The 14,010-nt window shown below is 41.5% G+C and overlaps 1 protein-coding gene across 3 annotated transcripts in view; it reads right to left on the bottom strand.

Moving 5' to 3' along the window:
• TMCC1 (transmembrane and coiled-coil domain family 1) overlaps nucleotides 1-14,010 on the bottom strand; it is a 106,458-nt gene that overhangs the window by 74,150 nt on the left and 18,298 nt on the right. For 2 of the 3 annotated variants that reach the window (XM_033141122.1, XM_033141121.1), the window contains exons 2-3: nucleotides 11,056-11,112; nucleotides 5,967-6,680 (exon numbers count right to left, since the gene is read on the bottom strand). In XM_033141122.1, the coding sequence (XP_032997013.1) occupies nucleotides 5,967-6,515 (549 nt within the window). In that variant the 5' untranslated portion in view covers nucleotides 6,516-6,680; nucleotides 11,056-11,112. The remainder of the gene's footprint in view (nucleotides 1-5,966; nucleotides 6,681-11,055; nucleotides 11,113-14,010) is intronic. The other variant, XM_033141123.1, reaches the window with a different exon arrangement.

The raw sequence follows: 14,010 nt of genomic DNA, 5'->3' as shown, positions 1-14,010 counted from the left end.
TAGTGGCAGTGAAAGCAGCAAAGAAGGCATACTTTGCTGCCTCCATTCCATCCTCATTATGTCGTCTGACAGCGCTTTTTCGGGTTGTATGGGGCCTTTTACAGGCTGGCCCAAAGGAGGTGATAGAAGCAACAGTAGCGCGCTGTGACTTGTTTGCAAAGCATTTTTAGGATAAAATCACTTGCATCCACCAAGATGTTGACTCTGCTATTATAGCAAATGAATCTCATGGGGTGCCCAGAGCACAGTCTAGTTTTGTTGTGTTGGATGAGTTTCAGTTGGTAAGACTCAAAGATGTGGACAAGGTGCTCGGATTAGTCAGGGTGACAACTTGCACTCTAGACCCTTGCCCTTCTTGGCTGATAAAAAACCCAGCAGGGAGGGAACAGCTGGCTGGGACAGGGAGCTGATCAGTGCCTCTTTAAACCTCCAGGTATAGGGTGGTATATTATCATTATTATTATTATTATTATTATTATTATTGGCGGTGGTGATGTCATTTTAGGTGTTACATAAGCAAAGAACAGAATATAGGGGAGTTTTATATTAATTTATACTACACACACATACAGGGAAGAGACATGCTATAAGCACTGATGCATCATTTTTGATTACCAAAGGAGTCACTCTGGAACTTGTAGGACAACCACCACCAGATCAAGGCCCTTCCATTGTTCCAATCAGAAAACCTGCCACATGGCTTTTCCTTTACCACTATACCATTTAACAGCCAGCCACACCACAGACACCATGGAAAGGAGACAGCCAGTTCTCTTTCATTAATGTGCCTTGACCAGCTGTTGTCAGATAAAAGCTTCCTAAAAATGAGATTCCAGTAGAACCAGCAGAAGGGTAAGCAGAGAGAGCCAGTGTGGTGTAGTGGTTAAGAGCGGTAGACTCGTAATCTGGTGAACTGGCTTCATGTCTCCACTCCTCCACATGCAGCTGCTGGGTGACCTTGGGCTAGTCACACTTCTTTGAAGTCTCTTAGCCCCACTCACCTCACAGAGTGTTTGTTGTGAGGGAGGAAGGGAAAGGAGAATGTTAGCCACTTTGAGACTCCTTTGAGTAGTGATAAAGCGGGATATCAAATCCAAACTCTTCTTCTTCAGAGAGAGTATAGCTCCTTCCTGTACACTGCTAGCACCAATTATGTGCTACACTACTTGAATGAGTCACTTTTGCACTTCTTGTATGAGTCACTTTGGCTTTATTTCTTTAAAATGCAGTTTTTATGATCACCTAGCATACTGTCTTTTCAAACGTTAAATGCTACAGATAACATCCAACATTAACCATACTCAGAATACATAGAGATCAATAAGTCCACTGATTTCAAGGGTCTGCTCCAAGTATGACTACAGCTTGGCATCACCCTATGGCTGCAATCCTATATACCGGTAAATATATTGGGTTGTAAGTCCCATTGAACTCAACAGGATTTACATTTGAGTAGTCGTGCAGGATTGTGCTGCAAATCAGTTTACCGTGGCACAAACCTTTGTAAGCAAGAGTAAGTGGATTATAACAATTAGGGTAAAAGTTTAACTCTCTGGTGCTTATCAAGCTTTAATTAGTACAAATCAGTTAAATTTACAGGGCCACAGGACTCTTGCTGTTGCTGGAATAGAATGCAGTTAATCTGCTGAAATCCATCTCAAATCCAGGTTAGTTTAAAGGTAACTTTGAGCAAACTTTCCTGAACTGGTGTTGTTTGTTCAGAGTCAACAGGCCATGGTCTTCAAGTTCCACTGTATAACTGTACCGAGCATCAATAATGAACACTGGTTTCATATGTATGCTAACGTATAAAACAGAAAACAGTAAAAATGCAAGTATCTCACATTTTCCATAACACATTAAAAATAGTGCCAGAACAGCCATCTACAATTTGATATGTATTTTTTGATAAGAATAAGTTTTATCTGAAATTCAAATGAATTTCAAACACTTCAAGCTCAGCTGGTACAGCAGGATACTCTTAACTTCAGGGCTGTGGATTTGAGACCCACACTGCGCAAAAGATTCCTGTACACTGGTACCTCGGGTTAAGAACTTAATTCGTTCTGGAGGTCTGTCCTTAACCTGAAACTGTTCTTAACATAAGGTACCACTTTAGCTAATGGGGCCTTCTGCTGCCGCCGCATGACCGCACAATTTCTGTTCTCATCCTGAAGCAAAGTTCTTAACCCGAGGTACTATTTCTGGGTTAGCGGCATCTGTAACCTGAAGCATCTGTAACCCGAGGTACCACTGTATTGCAGGTGGTTGGACTAGATGCTCCCTGTGGTCCCTTCCAACTTTATAATTCTATGATTCTATGAATACTGCTCAGTTCTATCTTATTCTACAGTTGTTTAGAACTCTTTACTGTGCTGAATTAAGATAGCATGACATAGTTATGTCACTGTCAATAAAGAAAGCATGCAAAACATCTTTATTTATTTATTTATTTGTTTAAAAGGGCTACCAAGACGGGCTCTGTCTAAAGCTTGCAAAATTATCCTTGTTCCATATTGATGTGTGGGTTCTGATTATTATTATTTTTTTGAAAAAAGTATTTCTATTTTAGCACACCAAGTTATATGGAGCTGCATTTTGAGAGAGGGGGCACAGAATTTAATGTGAAGCATCTCTTTACTTACACGATATACAGTGAGGAATGCCTCATTTGGCCAAAATCTACTCAACACTCTGCTACTACCCAGTTTGCCATAATGTCTTTGGAAGGACAGAATCAACTTTTGTCTGGGACAATACAAGACTACACCTAGCTCTTCATGAATGTGATGATCCCATTACAGTTCATATAATATAACAAGACACATAGGAACAAAGTTTCCAATAGACTCAGATTCGTTTCCTAGAAGACAAAACTAAAACTAAGAATTACAAGATTAGGTGAGATACCTTATGAGCATATTCTGCTTTAGATATACAGTCTTACCTTGGTTCTCAAACGGAATCCGTTCTGCAAGTCCATTCGACTTTTGAAAATGTTCAAAAACCAAGGGGCAGCTTTTGATTGGCTGCAGGAGTTTCTTGCACTCAATCGGAAGCCGTGGAAGCTGCGTTGGACGTTCGGCTTCCAAAAAACGTTTGCAAAGCGGAACACTCAGCAAGACGTTTGAGTCACAAGGCAATCGAGAACCAAGGTACGACTGTACTGTAACAGTGCTATAGAAGACAGAGATCCCGTTACCACTAGTCATACATGGGCAGAGAAGCTAATGGGGATTCCCCCCCCCCCCCTCAAAAATAATGCAGCTTTTTCCCTGGGGCTGCACCTAGAGATGTTTGAGTCACATATTAATTTGCCTTTTTATATAGGTGTTTTCATGTTTGTTAGGCATCAATGGAAGTTCTTCACTTAGTACAAGTGGAGCACTGCCCATCCTAACCCCAAGCCACCCCCCACAAAGCTGTAGCCCAATCTTTTATGTCCCTTATCATTCATATGCAACATAATGTATCACATTTGGATACGGTCTGTTCTTGTTTCAAAGCATTAGGCAAGAAGTATTAAGAGCCTTCCCAACCAATCAGAAGAAAGCATTTCAATCTGAGGCAATCAGTTGCATGTATTTGCAAGTTACTTGATGCTCTTCTCTGAGGCCGAGGTACTTTTTCTTCCATTTGCAAGCACAAGATTAAAGCAGCCACAAGCACAAGCCTTTCTTTTCTTTTCTATGGCTAGCCAGCCTACCAGTCTTTGTAATCAGCAATGTATCTATGCAAGTTCATTGTTTAATTTCTACGTTCATCATTGCCACACACATGCACACCCAAACACACCTTTCAATGAGAAGAGTGGTGGCAAACTATCCCAAAAACACGTTTGACTGGTGGGCAGGAGGGCGGGGAACCTGGTTTATTCATGGGCAAGATTGGGCCCCTTTTTATTGTTAGGAGGAACGGGAGGGGAAAGGGTTTCCTGGTGGCATGTTTGGCTGACATCATAAGCATGGAGTGGGGAAGAAAATCTGGTTTCCTTCATTGACTGGACCAGGCCTTTTTATTATATTCTCTTCACAATCAAAACCAACCACCTTTACAAAATGTTAACAGTTAAAGTCTTGTCCTGCTACTAAAAAGTGATGAGGAGGGGTGCATACTTTTGGGTTGTAGATATGCTTAAAAATAAGACTTTGTTTCAGTCCTCTCCACTCCACAAGAGCAACTCAAGGAAATGCTAATGTCCATACTTTCATGACTGATTAAAAGGTGTGCAAAACACAGAGCAGAGTATCTTTACCTTGCCAAGCAAGGCTGATGTTCATAATTACTGTCTCACATTGACCTTCTTTTATTGAAGAGATGTGTTCCATCTCATCTATGCATCCACAAAGAAAACCTCCACACACACAAGTTAACTTGGAATTAGTACACTTCCATATAATACACAATAGATCAGTAACTATGAGTCCATGCTTTAAGTCTGTTCCACTCCAACCTGTCCTTGTCCTGACTGCAACACACTTGCTTCTTCTCTCCTAAATTCATTAGCTTAATTTCTTGTTTCTTCAGTTCTGCTTCCTCCACCTATGTTGTAGGGTACTGATGACCCCCATATCAATGCACCCTACCCCATAGGCTTCCATGCCTCATCACCTCACTCAGTCTGCTGTTTTACTTGCGTAATTTCTCCTGCTGTGATAGCCACTGCGATATTACAAGTTTCCACCATGTCCTTTTCATTAGATATGTGAACAGGAAGCACTGCTCGTTAACTAAACCAAATGGAATTAATTGGGAAACACAGAGACTTTAGGGTTAACAGTTCCATTCCTCAATTTCAGGAAGATATGGAACCACCACTTCCTGCCCTCTCCCTCAAAAAAGAACTGTCTCATAGATCTTTCTGTGTACCTTCTATACTGCATACCAAAATATGTCATACCCAGAACCAAGTTTATCTAATGAAACAGCAAGCTTCAATATGGCTCAATACATTTTTTCAATCAAATGTTATTAAAAGTTTTCAACATAAAATACAATAAAAAGCACACTATAAAGAACACTATACACAGCAGCTACTTGCACAGTTGGAATTGCATACTACCCTAAATGGCCTCGGTCCAGTATATCTGAAGGAGCATCTCCACCCCCATTGATCTACCCAGACACTGAGGTCCAGCGCCGAGGGCCTTCTGGCAGTTCCCTCATTACGAGAAGCCAAGCTAAAGGGAACCAGACAGAGGGCCTTCTCGGTAGTAGCACCCGCCCTGTGGAATGCCCTCCCACCAGATGTCAAAGGGAACAACTACTACCAGACTTTTAGAAGACATCTTAAGGCAGCCCTGTTTACGGAAGCTTTTAACATCTGATGAATAATTGTATTTTAATATTGTGTTGGAAGCTGCCCAGAGTGGCTGGGGAGGCCCAGCCAGATTGTCGGGGTATAAATAAATTATTATTATTATTATTATTATTACCACCATTTACCTCTTGGCCATACAGATCCTTACATCTTAAATTTAATCCAATGCTGGACTTACTGCAGAAAAAAAGTCAATTAATATGTGCAAAACAGTCTACTTGGGAGATTCTGTTCCTTCCACAAGCTAAACAACTTCCAAAAATAAAAAAGTAAGTCAGCATCTACTGTTCTTTATTGCCAACAAGCTGTTGCATTAGAGAGCTGGTTGCAGTCATCTTCTCTTATTACCAGTGCAGCAAGAACTTTATACTATATTCTTCTTTACTCAGGTACATGGTTTTCAAGGAAATATACATATAGACATACACAGTGGCAGAGCTTCATGTTCCGGCACCGGGGGCGGGGGGAAGCAGGAGGAGGCGGGGCTGGAATGCGTTCTGGGGGCGGGACGATAACTTCCTACACCAGTGGACACACACAAACATATATTTATTCCCCTTGCTACTATATTCAATGCTCAGTTTTTTTCCAAAGAAATGCTTCAGCATCCAACAAGAAAATACACTTTGGTATAAACAGAACTCACCCGATCTGCTGATGCAACCTCTTCACCAGCTAGACAGATAGGAGAGGCCATCTCCAGCACAGACATATTAGTAGGGGCATCAGTAGTTGATGAAGATCTGGGCCGGCCTGAATGAATATCCTGGAGAGACTTCCTGTTGATTTGGGGGCTTCCCTTTGGAGGCTCTGCCTTGCCCCGTCTGCTATGCAAGCTTGTTCCTCTCTTCATTTTAGGTGGCACTCTGATTTGCTGGAGAACTCTGTTCAGAGCTGTGGGGTGGGTAGAGACACCATCAATTTCAGCACATGTGCTTTGATTTTCCAATTCCGTTTCAAGCTCCAAATCAACCTGAGCTTGCTGAACATCATGGGGAGACACTGAGGACCTCCTACGTTGATGCTGGAAGAGATGCTTCAACCCTTGACCAATCACATTAATATTCTCCAAGGCATTGTGGGTAATTTTTGATAGCTTTTGCTCCGATTCATGCTGCCTTTTGGTCTCTGGATCTTGAGACTTTCCTCCAAAGTCAGGATCATCATAGAGTTGTTCATTACCAGAAGGCTCCATCAGATGACACCAAGCAAGTTTATTTGACAAGTCAGACACAGATGTACTGTGCCCTTAAATTTTGTTTTTGCTGAAAAATGCCAAGATTGTCAGCCAATAAAGTGTGCAATTGCTTCAAGAGTGAATACACATGCAGCTGTGCCACGGTGGTCTCATGCTTATCTACTGTTAAAACAAAAAAACTAGGGTTACACATCATGCACAGATTAAGGTTATTCAGTGAAAAAACATGCAGCTAGTTTACTCTCTTCTCAATCCTAAACTTTAAGCATTTTTTTTTTTACCATAGGGATAAAGTGCATTTCCATTGCAGGTGGAACACAAAGCTTATGAAAAAAATATTCCAAGACCAAACTGCAAACCAAATGCCATATTAAATATAGAAACTATACCTCCCTACCAGCAGAGCTGGTATACTGGAAGGCAAAGAAGGTTTTGCCAAAGCCGTAACAAGCATACCCCAAGTTTTTAATATGCGTTGTGCTACAAGAGGCTGGATTTGGCAGCTTATCACCATGGTATTCAAGGAAAGGCAATGTAACTCAACACATTGCTCTATATTTCTAATGAATTTTATGTTATTACAAACTAAAAAAATGTAAAAAGCAAAATATCTTCTTTCAGGCAAGCACCAGTAGCAGGGACCAGATTCCACATTGCCAGCACTAAAATATTTTGTAGGTACCAAAAGCCATTAGCAAAGGCTCTCTCAGGAATCTCAAATGTCTAAAATGACTGGTTCTTGTAGACGTGGGCAGCAGAATGGCAGCAGCATTAAAAGTGGGTCTTGTTCAGACTCACAGGAACAGATAACACAACCTGCTCCTTCAAGTATATTGCTTCAGGTAAGTGGAAAAGGCAAACAGCTACAATTATGTCACACTACAGGCAGGTAGCTGAGGAAGCAAGCAAGTGAACTCAAAGCAACTTGAATACTAAGAAAGGGAGCATTAATAAAGGTAACAATAACTGAACACCCTTGTAATACGCTTGTTGTGATTAAGTGCGAATCACATGCATAAGCTGTGTAAGATGATAAAATGGACCATACAAATGAAGCTCAGTCTTGGCAGATCCTGCCTGCATGAATTTTGAGAGAAGTTGATAGAGATATATGATGTTTAGACTGGAGAAAACATCCAATAGAACATATTAGGATCCATTATGATGATCAGGACACATCTTGGATCTGGTTTTGCCAGGCCTAATACTTGAACCCATGACCCTGGGATTAAGAGTTTACTGCTCTACCAATTGAGCTATCCTGCAAAAGCAAGCAAATATTGTCTGTACAAAAACTCTAGCACCTTTGCTACCCTTCTCAGGCACACTGTACAATATAGTGACCCACTGGAAATAAAGCCATCCCAAATCCTACCATTGTGATGTAACATGTTGCAAGTTCTGTTAATAGACTGAAAATTGGGCTACAACTCTTTTACCCAACAAAAAATAAGCAGGGACATCATACACATTTGAAAACTTAAAGATACAACAAATGCCTCCAATATTAATTCCCACCATTAAAGGTAAAGGTAAAGGGACCCCTGAACATTAGGTCCAGTCGTGTCCGACTCTGGGGTTGCGGCGCTCATCTCGCATTACTGGCCGAGGGAGCCGGCGTACAGCTTCCAGGTCATGTGGCCAGCATGACAAGCTGCTTCTGGTGAACCAGAGCAGCGCATGGAAACACCGTTTACCTTCCCGCTGGAGCGGTACCTATTTATCTACTTGCACTTTGACGTGCTTTCGAACTGCTAGGTGGGCAGGAGCTGGGACCGAGCAACGGGAGCTCACCCCGTCGCAGGGATTCGAACCGCCGACCTTCTGATCAGCAAGCCCTAGGCTCTGTGGTTTAACCCACAGCGCCACCTGATATATACTACCCTATTGATGTGTAGTAGTATCTTTCTGTGACGTATATAGCTAGGAATAAGGCAACAGTTCTTATGGCCTGCTTTTATATGCTTTTCTATGGTAACAGTTTAAATCACAATAATCTTACTTCTCCACGGACAAAAGACAAATTATGGCATAATAAGAAGTTATGCACAAGTGTCAGGAATCCACATGCAACAGTGCCATTCCTCCTTTCTGGTGAGTAAGCAAACAGGCCAGAAAGTATTTAATGGGACATCCCAACTGGAAAAAATGGGTATTGGCATCCAAACAAGTCAGGGTATGAAACCATAGTTTGAAGTCTTTTTTTTTTTTTTTTTTTGCATCCTGGCTTTTTTGGCATTAACCATTATCTGCTTCCAGTATATTTCCTGACCCAATTTAAAGTACCGGTTTAAACCTGCAAAGTCCTAAAAGCAGCTTACTTGAAAAGATCACTTACTCCTTTGTATGCCTACCTGCACCTTAAAATTCTCTTCAGAAACCCTTCCCTAGGTGCCTCCACCAATGAAATGAGGCAGGGGGCAACTAAGGAGATGAGGTTTTTTTAGTAGTAGCATCTCAGCTATGAAACAGAGAGCCACGCCTGACACCTTCATTATCTTTTTCAGTGCCAGTTGAAATCCTTTCTATTCACCCTGGGTTTTTTAACCTGCATTTTAAATTGAGGCTGTACAGTAAATTATGGTGCCTCTTTGCAATGAAGCTTTGTGCAGTATTATTATTGGATATTACCTATTACTGTAAATTGTGTTTGATGTTTTTATTTATTTATAAAAAACATTTATTATACAACTGTGACATGAAAATATATCACAGTGGTTTACAACATTATAAAAACATAAAACCACACAATAAAATCATAAAAAGTTAAAAACAAACATCAACAGACCATTGTGTGTGGGGGGGGGGGTGTACTCTTAATTGCCTGCATAGGCCTGGTGGAATAGAAAAGTTTTAAGCAGGTTTTTTAAAGTTGGCACAGAAGGCGCCCACTGTACCTCTCTATTGACAGGGTGTTCCACAGGACTGGGCCAATGAAACTGAAGGTTCTGTTTCTCATTGTTGCCAAAGAAGCCTCACCAACTCAGGGAACAAGTAAAGGAGTTTCTGCAGATGATCTCAGTGACTGAGCTGGAATATAAGGGTTCGGGGTGATTCTTGGGGTATCCTGGATCCAAATTGTTGAAAGCCACCATGGGAATATTTACTGATGGGCTGTTATACAAATCTAATAAAAAAACTAGTTCTCACATCAGATACAACAGGATGTTATGGTTAGCTGCAGCTTCCTGACTTGTTTCGCTACTTATCCAAAGGGAGGAGCAAAGCAGCTGTGAGTGCCTGAAGCTCATGCATATCTTGCCTTATAAAGCCAATATTTGATAATCTGAATGTGACCACAGTCATGTGATACACAGAAAGAAAAAAGATTCCAGATACAGAATTTCATCCCATTTATTTGAATAGATAGAAATGACCTCCAATTCTTAAAAGGAAGTTTCTCTATAAAATTCACAACTCCAAGCTAGATACGCCTAGTACCCCCACAAGCCCCCAATCCATTATAAAGTGGGTACAATAGGATGAGTAACTGCAGAGAAACTCAGATTTGTTGCAATTAAAGTGGATCACACATATGCATTAACTATATCATACATCTGAAACATACAAAGAATGGGATTACAGACCAATTTCTATGGTATAATATCATAAGCACTCTCTACAGGCTCACTCCAATTTGTGGAATTAGCCATCAAACTACCCAGGGGAACTGCATTATCGATGGAGAATGCCAGAGGTGGAATTTTTAGTAATAACAAAACAAGTTCAAAACCCTGCCGAGTCAGATTCCTTCAGGCTGAACAGACTCCTCAAAATCTCATTTTTAAAAAGCAGGCAGATTTGTCCACCATGATTCTGGGGAAATGTTTTAATATGATAAACATTTGCTAATGAGAATGGACTACAGATAGGCCAAAGATAATCTAAAATGACCTAGATGAATATTTTATTGGCTTGGTAAAGACCTCCCTGTAGCACCACAGATTAGAGTTTTGTGAAATTCCATCTTGCTAGGGAAGGCTGCATAGATTCTGCAGCCAATCTAACAGCCCTTGTCATTCATTGCTTTGCCTATGGGGATCTCACCATGCAGCTATTTCAAGAGTCACTACATGTTGTCAGAAAATGCACTGCATTTGTGGTTAATGAACCAAGTGGCAAGTAAAGCCATTTTCCCCCTTTTTCTTTCTACTGTGTGTCGTCAGAACTTTTCTCATGCTCCCAAACATTTGCTGGTTTGCCCCTTACCCTTGAAATTCTCCATAAAAAATATTTCTGTATGTTCACTAAATTGCTTTGAAATATTCTACTACGGCAATGGCCAAGTCTCCAAGTTTATTACATGGACAACTTTCACTGGAACTCATGTACTACCGGTTTTAGAAAAAAACAGCAAAAGTGCTACCTAATGCAGAAGATGAAACAAGCTGCAAAACACCACATATCCAGTTAGTGGACATACGTGTTTGCAAACATTACAGAACTATTCTAGCATCCTTTCAGGCGAGACTTAACACAGCTATTGCAACTCAGATGCCAAGACACTACTTAAATATAGGGAGGAAAAGGTACTTACCTCCACCACTTATCCTTAAACATGACTGGCCGGTGGGGCTCCTCTGTCAAACAGCAGCTTGGGGGAGGAAAAGATAGACAAAACTTAGAACAGAAGCATACATATCAAGAGAATGTGACTTACTGAGGTTATTTTAAGTCCAACACTGTAATAATATGCCCCTAGTTATGGTTGGTCTCAGCATTACTAAAAGGCAACAAAGAAGGAGTAGAAAAATGTGATGACTTCTGTGCACCTGCACATTCTGCTAAACTTCAGCTTACACAGCCATGCCCCTATTCTGTCTCTGCAGACAAAGAACTTGCTGGGAATTTGCCACAGTCAGTGAAAACTCTTGAATATTTGCAAGCTGAACTTTCCACATGCTCAAAGCTATTCAGGGATAGGTTTGCAACAGTGGATTAAGCTTCACTGAAAGGCTTTTCTGCCAAAAATAAATAAGATACCTTTCACTCTTTAATTATTATTCTTTTAATTTTCAGTTTTTTACAAAAACAAAACAAAACACCAAAGTTACATGAGAAGACTGCTTCTAAAGCAGTAGGACTTCCCCTTCTCCTACCTAAATCAGCAGCTCTGGGTCCCTCAGAGCAGATTTTATAGGCACATGGGGGGAGACTGGAGAGGAAGCAGGCCCCATTATGTGAGCACTCTGCATAGACTTCATTGGAGTCCACACTATAGTTTATTATTTTTAGCATTAGAAATACTAGAGCAGGAAAAGAGAATTCAAATTGCAGAGAAGGCCCATCAAGCCGAAGGGTTAAGCTTCAAAAATGTTTCATAAAAGCATCAAAAGCTGGAAGGCACACAACTATCCCATATACAAATTTTAATCTGCAAGAAGTAATTGAAGCAGCATATGTCAAAGCACCTCTTACACAGGGATCTCTAATTCAGATTCTTGCATTTTGGCTTGAATCCTAATTTTCTTCCCATGAATGAAACAAAGTTCACATACATGGAACAAGGATTCTTCTCCTCCTCCCCTCTGCAGCTCCCTACACCCCCTGAAAATGAAAGATTGCTCCTGTTTAGAAGACCCTTGGGAATGGTGCAGAATATGATGTAGGGGGCCTGGAGATGGAAGAATTGGCAGGAGTCACTTTTTCCTTTACGTGAATGAACAACTTAGAATCGAACTTAGAATGAGAAATATTTAACTAACTACTGTGGACAGAATAAGTTGCCATTCAGATGATCTGCATATGAAAACTCTTACCTACTAGAACCAAAATATCAAAATAAGGATGTGTTGACACCAGTGTCCTTGCTGCATTTCAATTTAGTCCTATCACTAGCTGCTCCGATAACTAATGTTCATTATATCTTGTACACTGTGCATTCTCCTTCCAGATTTGTGGGATCCTTAATGTAACACTGGCACACACCACATGCAATTGATATGTTGGGGATGGGGGAGAGACACACATGTAGCCAGAAGTTAAGTAACCAGAAGTTAGCAAGCTACTTAAGTGGTGAATGGGCATATGAGTACAACAGAACAAAGTGAGCATTTAACATTTATTTTTATAGAATCATAGAACTGTAGAGTTGGAAGGGACCATGAGGATCATTCTAGCCCAGCTCGCCACAGACCAGGTACCGAGTGCTGTGGGTTTCTTGGCGTGGGGGTCTCTCTCGCCGCTCCTTTGGGGCCCCGAGCGGCAGAAGGGGAGATTGTGCTTGGGCTTTTATCAGGTATGCTACATTTGTCTGCTGCTGATTGTATCTAGAAATAAAAGCATATTTGTTCTTCTTCCATTGGTGTGTTCATTGGATGCAGACTCCAAAAGAACCCTGCCCCTTGGCAGGACAGTAGGCTGCTGTGAGAACTGTCAGAGACACTTGTGGCTTTGGAACAATCTTGATAATCCTAATGCTGCAATTAGCAGAATAATGCCTCATAGCATTTCAAAATAAAGTTACCACAGAAGAATTATAGGCAAGCTGCCTATATGATTTTGCCACCTGCACCCCCATTCCTCCAACTACCGTAGCTAATGCCACTGAACCCTGCAGAGAGGGGGGAAGAGGAACCCTGCATACTTATGCAACTGCTGGAAAACAGATTCCTCTGGTTGTGTCACTCAAGTGCTGCCACTTTGGTATTCTGGCCAGAGGCAACCAGAACGTCAGGAGGAATTGTAAGATTCAATAGCTAGAGGCTACACTTATTTCAGTAATTGTTCAAATACTTGGTCAAGTTCATTTATGATTTTTCTGTTCTTTCCCCCTCTGTGCGTGCGTGCGTGCACGCACCCACCCACACAGAAAACTGTGTATGAAAAGTTGATGCCTAGGAGATAGGTAAAGGTGAAGGGACCCCTGACCATTAGGTCCAGTCATGTCCGACTCTGGGGTTGCGGCACTCATCTCATGTTACTGGCCAAGGGAGCTGGCGTACAGCTTCCAGGTCATGTGGCCAGCATGACAAAGCCGCTTCTGGTGAGCCATAGCAGAGCACGGAAACGCTGTTTACCTTCCCGCTGGAGCAGTACCTATTTATCTACTTGCACTATGACATGCTTTCGAACTGCTAGGTTGGCAGGAGCTGGGACCGAGCAACGGGAGCTCACCCCATTGCGGGGATTCGAACCGCCAACCTTCTGATCAGGAAGCCCTAGGCTCTGTGGTTTAACGCACAGTGCCACCCGCGTCCAGGAGATAGGTACTGGTTTATAAAAATCATGAAGATTGCCTATGGGCAGGTTAACTACTTGTTTCAGATTAATGCTGTTCTGTTCATGTGTTCCCTTGAGAACAGTTGGCTCCAGTCTTCTTATAAAAAAAGTTGATCAATACTCTATTTTAGAGCAATTTCCTACCTGTGATGTGGAAGAAAGATAGCACTGACATATGCAGCCATGAGGCAGCTAGCAAACCATTTCAACCACAACTCAAAAGCAGAAATGTGGTCTGATTAATTTTACTGTATATAGATGAGAGAGAATA

Source organism: Lacerta agilis, chromosome 2, assembly GCF_009819535.1.
Source record: "Lacerta agilis isolate rLacAgi1 chromosome 2, rLacAgi1.pri, whole genome shotgun sequence".
Taxonomy (NCBI): Eukaryota; Metazoa; Chordata; class Lepidosauria; order Squamata; family Lacertidae; genus Lacerta; species Lacerta agilis.
Note: the sequence above shows the minus strand (reverse complement) of the source record. Positions and strands in the feature narration are given on the sequence as shown.